Source organism: Nerophis lumbriciformis, linkage group LG06 (genome assembly GCF_033978685.3).
Source record: "Nerophis lumbriciformis linkage group LG06, RoL_Nlum_v2.1, whole genome shotgun sequence".
Taxonomy (NCBI): domain Eukaryota; kingdom Metazoa; phylum Chordata; class Actinopteri; order Syngnathiformes; family Syngnathidae; genus Nerophis; species Nerophis lumbriciformis.
In genome coordinates, this window is record NC_084553.2 from 46,563,479 (window position 1) to 46,585,826 (window position 22,348).

The window sequence follows — 22,348 nt, forward strand, 5'->3', positions numbered from 1 at the left end:
AGAAATTGACATTGGAACAGTGTAGGTCTGACTTGGTACATATGTACAGCAAGTATTGGACACAGAGAGAGAGATCAGAAATTATAAGAAAAAGTGACTACATTTGATTGTTTACATTTGATTATTTTCAATCCGAAGAGGTATGATGAGGAAGGGAGGGTGTTAGTTTAGGGTTGAAGTTGCCTGGAGGTGTTCTTTTAGTGCGGTTTGGAAGGAGGATAGAGATGCCCTTTCTTTTACACCTGTTGGGAGTGCATTCCACATTGATGTGGCATAGAAAGAGAATGAGTTAAGACCTTTGTTAGATCGGAATCTGGGTTTAACGTGGTTAGTGGAGCTCCCCCTGGTGTTGTGGTTATGACACCCCTGTCTTACAGTATACTCAGTCAATACTGTATATTAACTGCAATGTGGCCCAATAGTATCGAAAAGTAGACCTATAATATTTTTGTTTTTGCTAACAGTAAATTGTGTAACATCATAAAAGTTATAAACGCACGCATCACAGAATAGTTCATTCGCTGCTTATAGGGCTTATCGTGACATTGTGGGTTTTCTTAGTGGAGGATCCCAACTGGAACTAAGTCAATGAAGATCGAATGTTGCCCTGTGCATTTTGGCACCTGCGCGGCTCCCATCTTATCACAGATGTTGATTAAAGTGCTTGTTGTCTCGCGCCGGCTCTTGAAAATCAATTCAAAGTGGACCGGTGATTGATTAATTCAGAAGAAACCGGGGCAGGAACTTTTGTTTAATCCGCAAGGTCTAATTTTTTCACTGCACTGCGCCATTAATGTCTGCGTAGGTGTGCTAATAAACCTTTTGCAAATAATAATACTCCTTTTTTACTTGAATTTTTTGGTCTAAAAATGTTTGTCTTCGTTTTCGAAATTGACTAAAATAGGACAATAGTGAAGGAAAACAAATGCACGTTGACCAAAACAATGACAAAGTTAATTGACAATTTAGTCAATGAATAAAAACTAGACCAGTGGTTCTTAACCTGGGTTCGGTGAGTCGGCCTCAGAGGTTCGGCGGAGGTCAAAACACACCCGACTCATCGTGTAAATACAAACTTCTCCCTATCGGCGTATTACGGATACGGCAACAGCTGACTGGTTTGCAGGTGTGTAATTTGTTGTGAGTTTATGCACTGTGTTGGTTTTGTTCTATGAACAAGGTGATGTTCATGCACGGTTCATTTTATGCACCAGTAAAAAAACATGGTAACACTTTAGTATGGGGAACATACAGTATTCACCATTAATTAGTTGCTTATTAACATGCAAATTAGTAACATATTGGCTCTTAACTAGTCATTATTAAGTACTTATTAATGCATACTTGCCAACCTTGAGACCTCCGATTTCGGGAGGTGGGGGGTGGGGGCGTGGTCGGGGGTGGGGCGGGGCGTGGTTGGGGCGGGGGGCGTGGTTACGAGGGGAGGAGTATATTTACAGCTATAATTCACCAACTCGAGTATTTCATATATATATATATATATATATATATATATATATATATATATATTTATATATATATATATATATATATATATATATATATATATATATATATATATATATATATGTGTGTGTATGAAATACTTGACTTTCAGTGAATTCTAGCTATATATGTATTTATTTACTTTATTATATATATAAATAAAATAAATACTTGAATTTCAGTGTTCATTTATTTACACATGACACTCATCTACTCATTGTTGTACTTGAAAGTACAATGCAATACAATTCCGGGCCAATGGCACCTATCAAATACACAGTAATGAAAACACAGTTGTTCTACTAACTGTACTGTGTGTTATGAAAGTAGAGTATGTGTGTGTGTGTGTGGCCCTTTAATAGGTGACAGCATGTGAGGTGAGTGACGTCAGTGAGTGTGTGGGCGAGAGAAGAGAGGGAGCGGTAGCGTAAATGCGGGGAGGGACTAGTTGGTTTTGTGTTGGATTGGCTGTGTGCAAGCAATCAATAAAGCAAGATTTGCAACTAATCGCTGGACTCATCATTCACCCTAAAGTCTTCCGCTGTGGAGACCCACTGCTGGGTAAAGTGAAGGGTGTTGCCCCAAGCATACATCAGCCCTGGAGAAGTGTCTCCCATGCGCTCTTTGCCTACAGTCTCGTTCTTCTGCTTCGTCTCCTTGTGTGCGCACACTGGACTCAGGTCCGCATGGAGCTGGAGGGGGCGTGGCCTCCAGCTCCGGCTGAATTCCGGGAGATTTTCGGGAGAAAATTTCTTCCGGGAGGTTTTCGGGAGAGGCGCTGAATTTCGGGAGTCTCCCGGAAAGTCCGGGAGTGTTGGCAAGTATGTATTAATGCCTTATTCAGCATGGCCTTATTATAACCCTAACCCTCTAACCCTGACCCTAACCCTAACCAAATAACTCTACATTAAGTCTTTATTACTTAGAATATGTTCCCCTAGTGTCCAAATAACTCTAAATTAAGTATTTGTTACTTAGAATATGTTCCCCATACTAAAGTGTTACCAAAAACATATAACTTTGTCTTGAATTTGAAAAAAAAAAAACATTTTATTTTTCACTAAAGAAGGGTTCGGTGAACGCGCATATGAAACTGGTGGGGTTCGGTACCTCCAACAAGGTTAAGAACCACTGAACTAGACGGAAATGTTAACAGGGATGAAATCCAATCATATTTAATTTGGTCTTTAGGCGGGGTGGGACCAGTTAGGAATCTATCCAATTACAGTTGCATGTGGTAGAGGGGCGGGGGCTGATTCACAAAGGGGATCCAATCAGAACTACAGTCTTTGTGAGGCACTGTGTTTTGATTTTTCACTGCGAAAACATGACTGTATTTTTACACAACCTCAATATGTCTTCTACACCTAGAAGAAAGAGAAGACATATGGACACACTTTACCTTTGCCGCAGTAGACAACAAGACACATTGTAAACACTGGGGCTCGATTTTCTCCGGTAAAAACGCAACCAACTCGAAGCGCCGTCTGCAGGCTTTAATCGGGACATCTACGCAAAAGCTAATATTTCTAAATGAATCCAATTAATTACTGTTACTATTAAAGATGGTAAAGCAGGAGCAAGACAGCTTACTCTACCACTACTTTCGTACACCATGGGCCAACTTGTCTGCCAATTTAACAAGATAAAATTAATGTAAAGTGCACTTTAATCGATGTCGTTGGCACACTGTTCAGTTAATTGCGAAACTAAACAACCCAAGAGCAGATTTGTCATTTTTGCTGAGATGGATGGATGGATGGATGGATAGATGGATAGATGGATAGATGGATAGATGGATAGATAGATAGATAGATAGATAGATAGATAGATAGATAGATAGATAGATAGATAGATAGATAGATAGATAGATAATCACACAGCAAAAATGACAAATCTGCTCTTTTGGGTTGTCAAGTTGCACAATTAACTGAACAGTGTGCCAAAGACATCGATTAAAGTGCACTGTAAATGAATCTTAGCTTATTAAATTGGCAGACAAAAGTTGACCCATGGTGTATGACGAAAGTAGTGGTAGAGTAAGCTTTCTTGTTCCTGCTTTACTGTCAGGAAAAAAACACAGAGGTTATTTCAGTCCTACAAGCCTGTTTCGCAGGTTTCCCTGATCGTCAGGGGATTTTAGAATAAAATTATTACAATTATAAAATCCCTGAAGAGCAGGGAAACCTGCGAAACAGGCTTGTAGGGATGAAATAGCCTGTGTTTTCTCCTGACCTAACATGTGTGAGTGTGTATGTATATATATATATATATATATATATATATATATATATATATATATATATATATATATATATATATATATATATATATATAGATACATATATATATATTAGAGATGTCCGATAATATCGGCCTGCCGATATTATCGGCCGATAAATGCGTTAAAATGTAATATCGGAAATTAGCGCTATCGTTTTTTTTATTATCGGTATCGTTTTTTTAATTTTTTTTATTAAATCAACATAAAAAACACAAGATACACTTACAATTAGTGCACCAACCCAAAAAAACTCCCTCCCCCTTTTGCACTCATTCACACTCCTTCACACAAAAGGGTTGTTTCTTTCTGTTATTAATATTCTGGTTCCTACATTCCATCCATCCATCCATTTTCTACCGCTTATTCCCTTCGGGGTCGCGGGGGGTACTGGAGCCTACCTACATTATATGTCAATATATATCAATACAGTCTGCAAGCGATACAGTCCGTAAGCACACATGATTGTGCGTGCTGCTGGTCCACTAATAGTACTAACTTAATTTTCATTAATTACTACTTTCGATGTAACTGTTTTTATATTGTTTTACTTTCTTTTGTATTCAAGAAAATGTTTTTAATTTATTTATCTTATTTTATTTTATTTTGATTTTTTAAAAGTACCTTATCTTCACCATACCCGGTTGTCCAAATTAGGCATAATAATGTGTTAATTCCACGACTGTATATATTGGTTGATATCAGTATCGGTTTATATCGGTATCGGTAATTAAAGAGTTGGACAATATCGGAATATCGGATATCGGCAAAAAGCCATTATCGGACATCCCTAATATATATATATATATATATATATATATATATATCTCTTCTAGATGTATAACAGTGTTTGCTGTATGTGCACACTTAATGTAGTTATCTACAGTATAGAATAAAACTAGACCGTTTCTTCATATGACCATTTTAGTGATACACATTATTCAACATTTAAATCAAAATATGACTAAAACTAAAAAACATTTTCATCAAAAGACTAACTAAAACTAAATTAAGAACTGCTGTCAAAATTAACACTGCAATGGAAAATTGACAGCCTGACGCAGCTGGATTAGAGAATCCTCATACGTATTTTGGCTGTACAGCTCATGATTGAAATAGATGTTTCCCGCCTCTGCGTGATATGGCAGCATTCTCGTTCCCCCCGGCGAAGCCAAGCTCACGTCTGCAGCAGCGAGCAATTACTCCGCAATCTCCATAGCTTCATGACTTTGGTTGGGTCATTATCTTGATATTTTGTGCAACTCCCTGCAGGAGCACGTCACCCGAGAGGAAGCCAGAAGTCTGACTCCACGTCAATGTGCAGCCATGGACCTCGTGCTTCCCACTATCAAGGTGAGTTGTACATTGTAGGCCGGATCTACCAAAGGTTTGCGTGTTTTAAAACGCGTGTAAACTTAATAGCGCACGCGAAGCTGATTCACTAAGCGCTCACATAAATGAGCAAAATATAGAGCTGTCATCACGTATATGCACAACAGATGCTGATTATCAGAACGCACACAATACTGGGAGGAGAAGCTGCAAATATAATCATTTAGCACACGCAATGTGATTTCCCAAAATTAAAACAATTCTGCGGGCGCTGTTTTGTGCCTAAATTTAGCACGTTTGCAATGTGCGTGCAAACTGGCACAGTTAGGCACACATGTCTGTGAAAAAGGAGGCGATTGCGCTGCAAAGACAGACAATAGACATTGTATATTTGGACAGTCGGAAATAAATGGCACCTATTGTCTATTCAACAATGCTATTTAACAATTTTATAGCTGCTGAATGACTTACAGGGTTGTTTAAAACAAATGTAATCGACTAATTTTTGGTGTCTGCTGCCAATTTGTATGGTCTTCGTTTGTTCATAGAGAAGATATACTGTAATAATGCAATACCCTTGCAATATGCATTTTCTTGCGCCTGGATCAAATCAGACGCATCATCACAACACCGAGAAGCGCTTCTCAAAGCGCACCATCAGCGTGCTAAATATAGGTTCTGTTGTCTCGATCAGTGTTTCTTTACCAAAGGGCCAGAGCCCATTGTTGGGCCGCCAATAGATATATGTTTCTCAGCGTATGGGCCGCAGAGGTCAGTTGTAATACACATTTTTTCACCACTTGGGGCAGTAATGAAAATCTCAAACAAAGAGAAAAAGTCTGGAGCTAAAGTCATGACGAAGTTTTTTAGGCACAAAAATGATCACTAAAGTGGATTTTATTGTCAATGTGTTTAATAAACATGTATCATGATTTCTTATTAATTTAATGACCATATTTTTCTGACTTTAAGGCACACTTAAAATCCTTTCATTTCCCCAAGATTCAACAGTGCACCTTATAACCCTGTGCGCCTAATGTACGGATTAATTCTGGTTGTGGTTACCGATCTCAAAGCAATTTTACACGGTGTCATGAAAAGTGTGACCAGTAGATGGCAGTCATACATAAGATATACATGTGGACTGCAGGTTGACACATGTTCAATAAATGATGCTAGCAAGGAAGACCAACACTTTGATGTTCTATTGAGAATATAGAACATTACACACGGTGCACAAAAAATCTGTCAACATGTTTTAGTACGACTTTGGTAAGCTAAGAAGCAGCACCGCTTTATGGATATTCAGCACATTACGACTACCATAGTCAGACATTGGTTTCATATCATTTGACAAGGTTTAACCTGGTAAACTGTAAGAAGGTTAGATACAATTAATGAATATGATTAAATTCAGGAGTAAGATTACTAAATCATATTAATAAATAATATTTGAGTGGGCCCCCGGTGGAAAAGTTGGGCCCCGAGATTAAAAAGGTTAAGAACTCTGGTTCTTTTGTATCAGCCAGAAAAGTAGTACATATTTGTCTGCTGCATGTGAACAACTTGACAAAACACCACATATGATGCCATACATGTTGAGGAAATGAGTGTATCCATGGTGACAGCCGATATATACCGTATTTTTCGGAGTATAAGTCGCTCCGGAGTATAAGTCGCTCCGGAGTATAAGTCGCACCGGCCGAAAATGCATAATAAAGAAGGAAAAAAACATATATAAGTCGCACCAGAGTATAAGTCGCATTTTTTCGGGGAAATTTATTTGATAATACCCAACACCAAGAATAGACATTTGAAAGGCAATTTAAAATAAATAAAGAATAGTGAACAACAGGCTGAATAAGTGTACGTTATATGACGCATAAAGAACCAACTGAGAACGTGCCTGGTATGTTAACGCAACATATTATGGTAAGAGTCATTCAAATAACTATAACATACAGAACATGCTATACGTTTACCAAACAATCTGTCACTCCTAATTGCTAAATCCCATGAAATCTTATACGTCTAGTCTCTTACGTGAATGAGCTAAATAATATTTGATATTTTATGGTAATATGTTAATAATTTCATACATGAATCGCTCTTGAGTATAAGTCGCACCCCCGGCCAAACTATGAAAAAAACTGCGACTTATAGTCCGAAAAATACGGTATATATACACGTAAACAACTACCGTATTTTTCGGACTATAAGTCGCAGTTTTTTTCATAGTTTGGCCAGGCTCCAGTGCTATTTATATGTTTTTTTCCTTCTTTATTATGCATTTTCAGCAGGTGCGACTTATACTCCGAAAAATACGGTAATTTAAAGAGGGCAGTCTGCACTACTTTTATATTTGTTATCGACTGTACACGCAGTTTTAGCAGATCACCCGCAACACGTCCACAAATTGTACTCGGAATGTTAGAGGTTGTACATGCTATTTAGTGCGTGTTCTTTGGATCTTAGTAGATCGGGTCCTATGTCCGAGACTACGTTAATTTCATTCTGAAATGGAGAGCTCAAATTATGGACACTTTTTGATTAAACTTTCAGGAAATGTCAGAAATATGATAAGAAACAGGTAATCATATCTGGATCACCGTCTAGATTCAGGGCTTTGTTACTATTAGGGGGTATAAGGCCTGGCCGATTTCACTTGGAGATTGTTGAGTGTTTTGTTAACGTATGTACAGAAACCTCACAAAAAGTGTGTCGGAGACTTATAACAGCAGGCCAAGTAGAAATCACCCCACAGATAAATTATTTTTTAGACCCTCTTTTATATTTCCTGATGGCTCGTAAATTGTCAGCAAACGAAATGCAGCGTGGTCATATTTATTACATTTATTATCTTTTATACGACTGTTGGGAAGAAGGGTATAGCCTGAAAACACCTCTCAATGTTGAGCCAACAACTTTGGAGTAGTGACGCCGGAGCCCACCGGGGGTGTGCTGTGAAACGGAGAAAACTAATTGATCATGCCGTCTCCGAGGCGCCTTACCTGAAGGTTTTCGATCAATCAAGTCGCTGGGATTAGTTCCATCAGTATTCCAATGAGAACAGTCAATTAACACAGCTGAGCAATGCTTTCAGCGAGAGTCCGGACGGACCGGATCAATAAACGTGATGCATAAAATGATGGGATGCATTGAAATAAAACATTAGCAGGTCATACTAAATCCCCTTAGAAGGAGCTGGATTTCCCCTCTGAAAACATTTTATCCAGACTGAACTTTGAACTGGCGCATACTAATGGACAGGATAATGGATAAATGTACTGGTCCATAGAGGAGCACATGACAGGGATGCAGCTTTATGGGCAGATTTTCTATCATGTACACTTGCGACTGTTTGAACTGCGACCTGTTAGAAATATAGCAGAGAGGCAGCTGAATAAATTAATGCGTGATTATAGTAGACACCTGTTTGGCTGTTAAAGTATTTTTAAATAGGTTTTAACATAAATGCATTAGTTTAAACAACTGCAGAATTCCGCTGATATGGGGCTGTCAAGCGATACACTTTTTAAAATTAGATTTGAAATTTAAAATCAGATTTAAAATACATAAAAAAAAAATCAAATTTAAAATAAAAATTTTAAATCAGATCAGAGGTTCGCTGTTTATTAAGTTTGATTAATCACAATTAAAAATCATTAGTTTTATTTATCCATCCATCCATCCATTTTCTACCGCTTATTCCCTTTTTGGGTAGCGGGGGGCGCTGGAGCCTATCTCAGCTACAATCGGGCGGAATGCGGGGTACACCCTGGACAAGTCGCCACCTCATCGCAGGGCCAACACAGATAGACAGACAACATTCACACTCACATTCACACACTAGGGCCAATTTAGTGTTGCCAATCAACCTATCCCCAGGTGCATGTCTTTGGAGGTGGGAGGAAGCCGGAGTACCCGGAGGGAACCCACGCAGTCACGGGGAGAACATGCAAACTCCACACAGAAAGATCCCTAGCCCGGGATTGAACCCAAGACTACTCAGGACCTTCGTATTGTGAGGCAGATGCACTAACCCCTCTTCCACCGTGACGCCCTTAATATAAATAGTTGTATTTATATTAATGGCAATACATTTTGCACGAGCAAAGAGTCTGAAAAAGAGGAGATTATGTACAAACCCCCGTTTCCATATGAGTTGGGAAATTGTGTTAGATGTAAATATAAACGGAATACAATGATTTGCAAATCCTTTTCAACCCATATTCAATTGAATGCATTACAAAGACAAGATATTTGATGTTTAAACTCAAACTTTTTTTTTTTTTTGCAAATAATAATTAACTTAGAATTTCATGGCTGCAACACGTGCCAAAGTAGTTGGGAAAGGGCATGTTCACCACTGTGTTACATCACCTTTTCTTTTAACAGCACTCAAGAAATGATTGGAACTGAGGAAACTAATTATTGAAGCTTTGAAAGTGGAATTCTTTCCCATTCTTGTTTTATTTAGAGCTTCAGTCGTTCAACAGTCTGGGGTCTCCGCTGTCGTATTTTACGCTTCATAATGCGCCACACATTTTCGATGGGAGACAGGTCTGGACTGCAGGCAGGCCAGGAAAGTACCCACACTCTTTTTTAACGAAGCCACGCTGTTGTAACACTTGCTGAATGTGGCTTAGCATTGTCTTGCTGAAATAAGCAGGGGCGTCTATGAAAAAGACGGCGCTTAGATGGCAGCATATGTTGTTCCAAAACCTGTATGTACCTTTCAGCATTAATGGTGCCTTCACAGATGTGTAAGTTACCAATGCCTTGGGCACTAATACGCCCCCATACCATCACAGATGCTGGCTTTTGAACTTTGCGTCGATAACAGTCTGGATGGTTTGCTTCCCCCTTGGTCCGGATGACACGATGTTGATGAGCATTCCTCAACTTTATCAGTATTTATTGCCACCTTTCCAAACTTTTTTGTCACGTGTTGATGTCATCAAATTCTAAAGTTAATGATTATTTGCAAAAAATAAATTTTTTATCAGTTTGAACATCAAATATGTTGTTGAAAAGGATTTGCAAATCATTGTATTCCGTTTATATTTACATCTAACACAATTTCCCAACTTATATGGAAACGGGGTTTGTAATGTATTTTCCGGCTATAGAACACTACCTGTATTTAAGCCGCACCCACCAAATCTTAGAAGGAATCAATATTTTTACACGTAGTCGCCGCACCAGACTATAAGCCGCGGAGCTATACCGGAACGAAGGGTTCTTGTGAATGTTTATTTACATACCTTGTTTCCAAACTTACCTGTCACACAGCAGTAAAACGGGTGAACAAACCAGAAAAAAGTAATCGTCATGGATTGGAGAGCTGCGGAAGCTAGCTCTCCAATCAGCTAAACAGACTCAATAACGCCACAGTGAAGTTTTGGTGAATTTACAAAACTGAAACAGTACAAAAAGAACGCCATTGTAAGTAAATAATACTAACACAGACACTTGTGAACGTGTTAGCATATTTGCTAATGCTTATAATGCTAGCTTGATTACATTACGATGGCACGTACACATATGTATGAAAACAGGTGGAACAGTTAAGTATGAATTGTTTTAGTTATACTGTAAAACTTACAAACCCTGCTTTGAGTGATGAATGAAGAATCCTTTCGAGCAGAAACGCTACGAACGAAACAAATAATACATTTTCAACCCGCAGCACCTGCAATGAGCAAACTTGTCCAAAAGATGGCACCATAGCACAAACAATAATACACCTTTTCAGTAAAATGAAAACTATTTGTTGACTACGAAACATTATGGCTGTTAGTAAAGAAAAATCCATGTATCAGCCACACCGTTGCATAAGCCGCAGGGTTCAAAGCGTTTGAAAAAAGTAGTGACTTGTCAGAATCAGAATAAGAAATACTTTATTAATCCCTGAGGGGAAATTGAGATTTTCAACACAATCCCATTGAAGATCAGACAAACATTACAGGGAGACAGAACATGATCGCTGACGGGTCTGCCAACTTCCGGCGCTCCTTAGAAAGGGGGGGGGGGTCTAAGCCTAGGCCCCTGGACAGTGGGTCCAGACTGAGGCCAAGGGGGGAAAAACCTCATAGCCATAGCAGACATAAGCATGTGTGTAAGAGGGAAACATCAAACACCAAAGACACAAAGGACATTAAAACAAAAGACATAGTCCAAAAATTACGGTAGATGGCATATATTTTCCAGCGTGTTACTTGTTTACAGAGTGAGATTTGTTAACACCAATCAGCAGGGGTTTTGAATGATGTGTATTTCTCACAATGATGCATCAACAGTCACTACGGTGTATGAAGGTGGGGTTTGAACAAAAACAACTTTGTTCATGGAATCTCTGAAGATGTTGATAATCTGGTGGGTTGCTAGTGGCCATGTCCTGAGAAAAGGCAATATCTGGTCACTAAAAGTTTAAAATGCATTATAATTAGTGTTACTGTCTTTGTATAACTGTAGTATATTACCTTGCATACATTTCATGAGCAAAAGGCCATAGTTACTGTAATGAACGCCCTGAAAAGAGTGGATTGGTGTCTTGAACAACGTCTTTCTGCGGGGATACTCTTTTGTTCTGGAATGATCGTGCACTACTAAGGAGGCATGCAGTAATCTAAAGATCTTAGATCCACAAGCGATATTGTCACTTGACTCTGCCTCCTTTCTCACTGTCTATCACATGTGCTGTCAGGGTTATCATGAACATGGCAGGCATGGCTTGCACATTTACACACATGGTAATTAGCTGTGAATGTGACTTAATGAGTTTGCTCCCCATGACCATGTAAAAAAAAAAATAAAAAAAAAATGTCAACCTTGTCCACATTACCCTGGGGCTATTTGCAATGTCAACTATGTTAACTCTTCTTGCATTTTGTTTTTTTTCCCCAGCAATATTTCCATGCCGGAGGAAACGGTCTGAAGAAAACCTTCCTGGAAAAGAGCCCTGATATGAAGTCCCTCAAATATGCGCTTAGCCTTTACACTCAACCTACAGATGCCTTGATCAAGAAATATATATGCACCCAAACCTCTCAAGGTAAGATAGATGTTTTTTGTTCTGGAGCTCTGAAGTGTGTGTTTACTTTTAAATTTGTACAGTTTGTACATTATGAAACGGATTCATATGGCCCCTTTCGTCATGGTTGACCTGACACATGAAATGTGACGAATTGAGGGGGTTGCATTACCCACTTTAACAGCCTGATGGCAGTAGAGTGTTGATTATCTTGAAATGTGTTATGTGGCAACGGCAGTTGCTATGTAGAGTGGTGCTTTCCATCATTTTTAGCAGGCTGCATTGCAAAATTATTAATCCCCGCTCCTCCTCTTACACGAGATCCACCCAGGAATGGGGGCCATATGAATCCCTACATACATACATACATGTAATTATTATATATCCTTCTATAGTAGACGTTTATGTTTTCCATTATGGCGTAATTTTTCTTTCTGAAACATATAACTCTGACAAAAGAAATGAAAGAAATGGACTAAACACAAATGTCCACTGCAGAGGACGTAAGTTCTCAGGAGGATATTCTCATCTACATGCTTTCTACATTACATAGCCAAACAACCAAAGGCAAGTGGTAATGTCTCTATTTTTTTGTTTGGTTATTTAAAAATATAGCTTGGTATCATCGAAAAAAACAATACTTTGATAAAATAGTGATACCAGTACGAGTACAGACAGCAATAAATTCAGTTGTCAAATCAACGACCATAATAATCATTTATTTTATTCTAAAATAGATGTTTGTCGTTAACTTGTTTACCGATTAATTATGCAGGTAAACAACATAAAATGATTAATGCATACACCTATGTTTTTTTATATAGACAATACCGTATTTTTCGGAGTATAAGTCGCACCGGAGTATAAGTCGCACCTGCCGAAAATGCATAATAAAGAAGGGAAAAAACATATATAAGTCGCACTGGAGTATTAGTCGCATTTTTGGGGGAAATTTATTTGATAAAACCCAACACCAAGAATAGATATTTGAAAGGCAATTTAAAATAAATAAAGAATAGTGAACAACAGGCTGAATAAGTGTACGTTATATGACGCATAAATAACCAACTGAGAACGTGCCTGGTATGTTAACGTAACATATTATGGTAAGAGCCATTCAAATAACTATAACATATAGAACATGCTATACGTTTACCAAACAATCTGTCACTCCTAATCGCTAAATCCCATGAAATCGTATACGTCTAGTCTCTTACGTGTATGAGCTAAATAATATTATTTAATATTTTACGGTAATGTGTTAATAATTTCACACATAAGTCGCTCCTGAGTATAAGTCGCACCCCCGTCCAAACTATGAAAAAAACTGTGACTTATAGTCCGAAAAATACGGTACTTATTTTTGTACCTATGATGTTGACAAGACGCAGGTTGCCAAATTCCTATTAACTGAAGGGTCGGCCAATTTACTCTGAACGAGTACTAAATTAGACACTTACAAGGAAAGGAAGAGCAGTTCCTGCCAACATAATGTCAGGCTTGATGCTTTACAACCCTTTGAAAATCATATTTGTTATCAACACAGCATAGCTGAAATGACAAAATAACACATGATTCATTCCGCTACCAGTATAGCAAACGTTAATATCTAAGCTGAATGTTAGATCTCGGTTTTTGTTTATCCGTTCCAAAAGGTCAGACGTGAATCATATAAAAACTGAAGCAATTGTTTGCATTAGAAATAATGCAGATTGGTGCAAGTCTGAAGCTAGTTCCTGTTCTACCTCTCTCCTGGATCTGCTTACATCAAAATTACCTTATCGACCATCCCAATTTACTTGTAGTCCAATTGTCATTTCTACCCTTAGAATCTGGTCTCAATTTAGAAATACTTTCGGCCTGCAGGGCTTATCCAACCACAGCCCCATTCATAATAACCACCTCTTCCTCCCTCCCAACACAGATGTAGCGTTTTCTCTATGGAAGCAGTCAAGCCTTAGCAGGCTAAAGGACCTATATATTGGTGATGTCTTCGCTAGTTTCAGTGAACTGTGTGAAAAATTTGACCTACCAAAATCTCACCTATTTCGATACTTTCAGGTTCGTAATTTTGTTAAATTAAATAGTTTCTCTTTCCCTAATACTCCACCTAATTCGCTAATTGACTCAATTTTAGATATTCCCACAAATCAGAAAGGCCTAATCTCCAAAATCTACATCTTAATATCCCAGTTTAGTAAAACGTCTCTTGATAAAATCAGAGGGAGTTGGGAAGAAGAGCTTGGCAGATCTATAGATGATGGAGATTGGGATTCTGCCTTAACCCAAATTAATAACAGTACATCCTGTTCAAGGCTTAATTTAATACAATTTAAGGTTGTCCATCGTATTTATTTTACTAATTCCAAACTCTCCAAAATATACCCCAATATCTCGGATACTTGTAACAGATGTTACATGTCACCTGCAAATATGACGCACATGTTTTGGTCTTGTCCCCATTTGCTGGATTATTGGACAACTATTTTCAAACACCTTGCTAAGGCATTGGATTTAAATCTGACACCATGTGCAGAAATAGCTATTTTTGGGACGGTATCAGATCCCCAAATAAGGAGAAAATGTAAGGATAGTATCGCCTTTGCATCCTTATTAGCACGTAGGAGAATTTTGCTGGAGTGGAAGTCACCAGTCTGCCCCAAAGCCTCCTTATGGCTTAAAGACCTTATGATGTATTTAGATCTGGAGAAAATAAAGTTCAATATTAGGGGGGCACCTGGGAAGTTTTATTCTGTTTGGGGCTGTGTGGTTGACTACATAGCTAAATTAAAGACGCTACAGGACACATGAAAAGTTCACCTTTCATAAACCAGCTTCCTTTTTGGTAGTTTTTTGTTTTTTTTATTTATATTTATTCTGGGTGTATATTTACTATCTGCCTATGTTGAGAAGAAAGTGATGTACTAATTATTTTCCATTTGTGACTGTACCTTTAACTTACTGTATGTAGGACCTGGGGGGGTGGGGGCTATGTGTGTATGGGGTATGTGTCGGGTTGTTGTTCTTGGAAGTGGGTGGGAAAAAAAGGGGAAAATGTGACTACTGTTCTATTGTATATTGTAATACCTGTCAAATTTAATAAAAACATTTATTAAAAAAAAAGAAATAATGCAGATTAATCGGTTTTAGACACCCAAAATTATGAAAACAAAACCCATTTTATAGAGTATAATTATAGTTTTCCACACAGAAAAGAATGTGAAATTCCTTAAAATTATTAATTAAATAGATTAATGAGCATTTGACATTACTTTTACTTTTATTCAATACTCTTATTGGCTACGGTGTGTTGCCTAGTCAGGGAGAAGTCTTTGCCATTAAACGGGCTGTTTGCAACCTGCTCACAGTTACATTTTTCAAAGCCAAAAAATATAGCAAGAACACGATTTGCTAGCTAATGTTACCATTAGTGATTTACCAGAACATACAACACAGGCCAAAGGTTTGGACACACCCTCTCATTCAATGTGTTTTCTTTATTTGCATGACTATTTACATTGTTGATTGTCACTGAAGGCATCAAAACTATGACACCTGTGAAGTGAAAACCCTTTCAGGTGACTACCTCTTGAAGCTCATCGAGAGAATGCCAAGAGTGTGCAAAGCAGTAATTAGAGCAAAGGGTGGCTATTTTGAAGAAACTAGAATGTAAAACATGTTTTCAGTTATTTACCTTTTTTTGGTTAAGTACATAACTCCACATGTGTTCATTCATAGTCATGCAAATAAAGAAAACACGTTGAAATGAGAAGGTGTGTCCAAACTTTTGGCCTGTACTGTTTATGTGTTAAAACTGTCTATATTTTTTATAATGACCAAGTTTGTGTAAGTTTGTTTTTTTACCGGCAGTTACTCACCCAGTCTCGTCAACACGTACTCGGAGCAAGCGCGTGCAGTCCAAGAGAAGCAACAAATTGAATAGAATATACATTCAAAGATACAGTAGCTAATGTTAACTATCCAACTTGCTATTATTAGCTAACAACACCTAAAGCTAATGCGCGTGCATGGTGTTATGTACGTATGTACTTACATCATTACGTCCTACAGTAGAAGCTGGAAAAGGGCGGGACATAACGCTTAAAATACACTAGAAAGTTAACGCCCTCTAGGCATCTGTGTAAATGTTGCAAACAGCCCCTTTAAGCTAAATCTAGTCTTATGTTGTGCCCTAAAACGTGTTTATACTGTAAGTAGAGATGTCCGATAATGGCTTTTTTACCGATATCCGATATTCCGATATTGTCCAACTCTTAATTACCGATACCGATATATACAGTCGTGGAATTAACACATTATTATGCCTAATTTTGTTGTGATGCCCCGCTGGATGCTATAAACAATGTAACAAGGTTTTCCAAAATACATCAACTCAAGTTATGGAAAAAAATGCCACCATGGCACTGCCATATTTATTATTGAAGTCACAAAGTGCATTATTTGTTTTAACATGCCTCAAAACAATAACAGTGCAATACTTTTTCATAACATGGTCACTACTGCATAGTTTATCTTGTTATATTCTTATTTTACTGTTATATTTGTATTCTCATTGTTGCTTTTTTTATTTTTATTGTTATTGTAATATTTTTCTATTCTGTTTCCATTTATACCCCCATTATTTACTTTTTATTTTTAAATTCGATCTCAATTCTGTACACTGCTGCTGGAATTTTCATTTTCCTGAGGGAACTCTCCTGAAGGAATCAATAAAGTACTATCTATCCAAACAGCAGCTTGGAATTTGGGACATGAGACTTTGAGGAGGTTGAGGTGGGCGGGGTTGGGGTGGGTGGGGGTAGAGGGTACCGGAAGAGTTAGTACTGCAACAGATTCTGGGTATTTGTTCTGTTGTGTTTATGTTGTGTTACGGTGCGGATGTTCTCCCGAAATGTGTTTGTCATCCTTGTTTGGTGTGGGTTCCTCAGTGTGGCGCATATTTGTAACAGTGTTAAAGTTGTTTATATGGCCACCCTCAGTGTGACCTGTATGGCTGTTGATCAAGTATGCCTTGTATTAATTCGTGACGAGAACAGCCGGTATATATTATGTGACTCGGACGGCATGCACGCAAAGGAAATGCCTTTAAGGTTTATTGGCACTCTGTACCTCTCCCTACGTCCGTGTACACAGCGGCGTTTTAAAACGTCATACATTTTACTTTTGAGAAACCGATACCGATAATTTCCGATATTACATTTTAAAGTATTTGTCCAATAATATCGGCAGCCCGATATCATCGGACATCCCTAGCTGTAAGTATTGTACTTATTACACACCAGCTATTTGATTGTAACATGTAACATCTAAGTTGTAGTTTTTGGTGGTGCTAAAATCGCCATGTAAAATCGACAATGCTATTCAGTAGCATGTCTATGGAAAATCCAATGTAAAGTAGCATCGAGTTGAAAAGTGAAGCCTTACTGTACTTTTAAGTGTTTTTGTATCAGGCATACTTGCTATTTTGGCATTGAAAATTGTAACATTACAGAGAGGAAGTCTTACTTAGTCCGACGTGAGTGCTGCTTAAGTTATCATTTGTTTTGTGATGTCACGTGCAAACAAAGGTATCGAAATATGGCACCGTTAGATTTGACAGGTGGAATTTGCCCATAAAAGTAGCGAATTCGGCATTCATCCCTAAATTATATGCATGCAAACCCACTAATTTGTTAAGAAAAGTGGGACGTACGAAAACCGAGGCACCACGGTAGGTACCAACCGTATGTACAGTTGTGTTTTTGCCTCGTCCTTCACTTCACCAAACAAGACGTGGCAAGTTCGGAAGAGAAATAGATGATACAGTCTCATTTGCTCACAGATGCTACCCGGTGGTTGTTTGCGAGCCCCGGATAGTCCCACACCTTAATGTTTCAGTCACACGCAGGATTCTCACAGGAATTAGGCAAACATACAACCTTAATTACTGAAGCTATACTAGGTTGCCTTAAAGCACACACTTCCCCCTCCATCAGTCTCAGCTGCTTCTACATTAAGCTGAAGGGATCAGAGTCCAGGACCTGACATGGCAGTAATTACGTGCATCTCCCTGTTGTTTGTCTCTTTCCCAGTAAACGAATAGAAAGCAATAAAAACAAATGAAAAGGTTGCCCTCTTAACCCCCTTGTGCCTTGCAGGCTCCCACGCTTCATTGCTCCCTGCTCTTTCTCTCTGGCATCACAAAGATGTGAAAGAGCAAATGTATTGTAGGAATCTTACAAAAGTATATGATTCTATAAGTTTGCTCTCTTTGTCTTATCATCAGTGACCCACTTTGTATGTGCCGCCTTCATCTGTCTCCATACCAACCTTTACCGCCCCCACCCTTCTGAATTACCTCCAGGTGCATAACCACGTTCAAGTGGCAACGCTTGCATATCGGCAGGCTGCCATGGCCGTGCTAACTGACGCTCTTGGCATCCATATTAAACCTGTCTCCCTTTTATTCGGGGTGGGCGAGGGAGCTGATGCGCGTTAGGTCAGCCAACAGTGTGGCAAGAAGTGGCTCTTGAGCAGCGTTCATTAATCACCATCCCCCCAAGTTGCTTGTGACAGCGACACATTTAGAGTGTGCACTGGTTTATTCCACGGAAGCCTACTTGCGCCTTGTTAGGCTAACCCGGGGGTCAGCAACCCGTGCCTCTTTAGTGCCACCGTAGTGGCTCCCTGGAGCATTTTTTAATAAAGATTGAAAAGAAAAATGATTGGGAATTGTTTTGTTTTAGTATGTTTTTTGTTTGAGGACAAACATGCAGGCATGTGATTTGACCACAATGAAAAAGACTGAAAACATTTCCGGGGGTCTGGGGGACGAAGGTGGGGGGGACAAGGGGGGCAATGCCCCCCGAAGCTCCTGGTTTTTCACCAATTTAACATGCTAAAATTAACAAAGACAGCACCATTTGAAGAAAAATATTTTAGTGTTTAAAGACATGAAAACATCATTAATAGAACATACACAACCCAATTATCCTAATGAATCACTGTATATGGTTCAGTCCCAACAGTATTTAGTCACTAATATTTACATCTTGTGTTCATTTCACATCCACAGGTGTCACATTGATCAGTGTTATTATCTACAGGAAAATAGGATATAGGATATAAATTGATGAAAATAATTAAACATGTTTAGTATTGTTTACTCATATTTGAAAATAGGAAATAATAATAATGTGAGGACACTGACATATTGCATGAAACAAGTGTGAAAATATTTACCTTCAAGATTGTTACACCACTGACAATATTGTTTCAAGAGACTACATAAGAACTTAATATTACAAAATAGTATTATATGCAAATTTATTTCAAATAAATTGTTAACTGCAATCAATAATGCAACTCTTTGAATTTCTGTAATTTCATAATATATTTTCACGTGGCTTTTTATTTTTAGAAAAACCCATTTATATTTCGCAAAGCAATAATTGGTTAATATTTAAAACAAACATGCGTATTTCGCAAGCAAATATTTTTTAGCTTACCTCATTATTAACAACCCTGTCTGCAACTGAAGTGGGTTGTTTGGGTGGATCTTTCCTCTCGATGTCTACGGCAGTTGTCGATGTAAACAAAGGATGAAGTCCATAAGGTTTGCTCACTTTCGGTTGACATCCAAAAGTACCAGCTAGTGAAAAGTTTGTTTTCCTTGCTTCAATTTGTTTCATATGTTTTTGGCGTTTCGCATGTACTTCCAAAGCCTTGAAACCTTGTGATCCATAGTCAATATTATCATGACACCACGTGCACAAAACCTTTCCGGGACGATCGATTTTCCGAATAAAATCACCGAACAAAGTCGTAACTTCCTTCTTCCCAACAGTATCAGTGAATTCCCTTTCCATCCAGTCCCATCGAAACTTATTTTTGACATGTTTATCAATTTCTTTTACTCGTAAAGCGTCCTTTCTCTCGAGAACCGACATCGTTTACATATGGAAAATGGCGGTAATAACCATTATGAATGATGACGTTAATGACGTCATCATTCATAACTGATTGGTCACAAGGAACATATCGACCAATCAACTACGGCATAATATAAACTACGTCTCGAATCTTGATTTAGGGTCGGAAAAAAAAATGGAAAAACGGGAGATAATTTTTTTTTCTTCCCGAGATTAAAAAAGACGGAATTCCGACTTTAGACGGAAAAATCACATGCCTGAACATGACACAAACCTTCCCAATTGTTCGAAAGCCCACTGTTTTAATATGTTTGTGTGTATGCTTCACTGATGAGTATTTGGTGAACCTACTAATTTTCACGGTTCTTGGACTCACCATAGTGTAGACTGTGACGCAACACTTTGTTTACATGTGTAAAATCTTCCACTCCTTTGTCTCATTTTGTCCACCAAACGTTTTACACTGTGTGAATTTACAAAGGTGCGCTTTGTTGATGTTATTGACTTGTTGGAGTGCTAACCTGGCATATTTGGTCAGTGCATGACTGCAAGCTAATCAATGCTAACATGCTATTTAGGCTAGCTGTATGTACATATTGCATCATTATGTCTCGTTTGTAGGTATATTTGAGCTCATTTAGTTTTTGTCTTTGTATATAATTAAGATTTGCATGTCTCATGACACATTATCTGTATGTAATATTGGCTGCATTTCAGATAGTTGTTTCTGTGCCATGTTGTTCCAGACCACAGCAAACATTACTTAGCTTGCCAAAGATTGTAATAAATCTATGAAAAGAAGCCTTAATTTGGACACAAACATCTATACCTTTGGCCATTAAAAGCCAGTAATTTCCAGGAGTTATCTCACCTTCTGAATAGCCTCTGATTTACTAATGGTTTCTAATGTTGTAAAAATGTGTAGAATAAATATTCAATTTCTACGTATCTGTCATCTGTCAACCTGTGACACAGTCATTTTGATAGTAGGCTATTATAGCTAAAATAGACACTTACGTCATGTGTTGTCTTCATTCTGTATATACAGCTTTTCATTTTTGGCGGCTCTAGACATATTTGTTTTTTGTATTTTTGGTCCAATATGGCTTTTTCAACGTTTGTGGTTGCCGACCCCTGGGCTAACACAACAATTCATGACTAAAGCGCCCCTTTTTCTCTGTAGTTAGCATTTACTGTGTTGTAGCTTTCTCATGTGTTATGTATTGTTTTGCACCAGGTGAAATGTAACAAGCACTCCCCTTAATAACATGCATACCTTAATACCCCTTACCAAATGTATTGTCTACAAACCCCGTTTCCATATGAGTTGGGAAATTGTGTTAGATGTAAATATAAACGGAATACAATGATTTGCAAATCATTGTAGTCCGTTTATATTTACATCTAACACAATTTCCCAACTCATATGGAAACTGGGTTTGTATAAACAATATTTTACAATTAGGGGCATCCAAACTTTGTCGCCTTCCAGTTTATTTAAAAAAATATAACTTTTACCACCAAAACCAGCATTTTTGAGGGTCTGATCTAGGAAAGGTTTTGCATGTATTAAAACACCTGCAAACTTGATAGCACATGCAAAGTTGATCTACTAAACTTGTGCAAATAGGATTACGTCTCTTAAATGAGCAGAATAAAGAGTGTGATCCTTTTGTGCAGAATATATGCCGATTATTAAATGCCCACAATACTGAGGGGAGAAGATGCAAACGTAATCATTTTGAACTTACAATGTGATTTATCAAAACTAAAAATGTTCTGCGAGTTCATGTTTTTCATGTCAAGAATGCACGGTTACGCCCAAATGGCTGTGAGAAAGTGTCTAACTGTGTCTTGCGTTTCATTTGTTTCTGTATTTATTTCCTTTCTAGTGCTGTTATTTTTATTCTACTTCCTATCTGGCTCCACCACTCTTCCGGCCTGAGCACTGTCCCCCTCACCTGTTCCTGATTGGCAGTCAGGGCACACCTGTTCCAGGTTGCCAATCAGGCTTCTTTATAGGCCGTGCCGACAGTGTCGTTGCTTTGTTTATCATGTTTAGTACCTGCATAGGTTCCCCTATGCTTTTTGTGCACTTCCCTGCTGCACTACCTTTGTTTTTGACCATTATCTGTATCAAACCTGCATGCCGTTTCCTGTTTCCGCATTTTGGGGTCACAACTACGCTATCATGCGGCCAAAACATGACAGAAAGGAGGCAATCGTGGTGCAACATCAGACAATGGAGAGACAATCCTCCAT

General features: G+C 38.3%; 1 protein-coding gene across 3 annotated transcripts in view; it reads left to right on the forward strand.

Annotated features, from left to right (window-relative positions):
- The window catches only part of LOC133608863 (protein unc-13 homolog C), a 384,474-nt gene that overhangs the window by 349,160 nt on the left and 12,966 nt on the right, over positions 1–22,348 (forward strand). For all 3 annotated transcript variants that reach the window (XM_061964459.2, XM_061964461.2, XM_061964460.2), the window contains 2 exons: positions 5,060–5,140; positions 12,029–12,176. In XM_061964459.2, the coding sequence (XP_061820443.2) occupies positions 5,060–5,140; positions 12,029–12,176 (229 nt within the window). The remainder of the gene's footprint in view (positions 1–5,059; positions 5,141–12,028; positions 12,177–22,348) is intronic.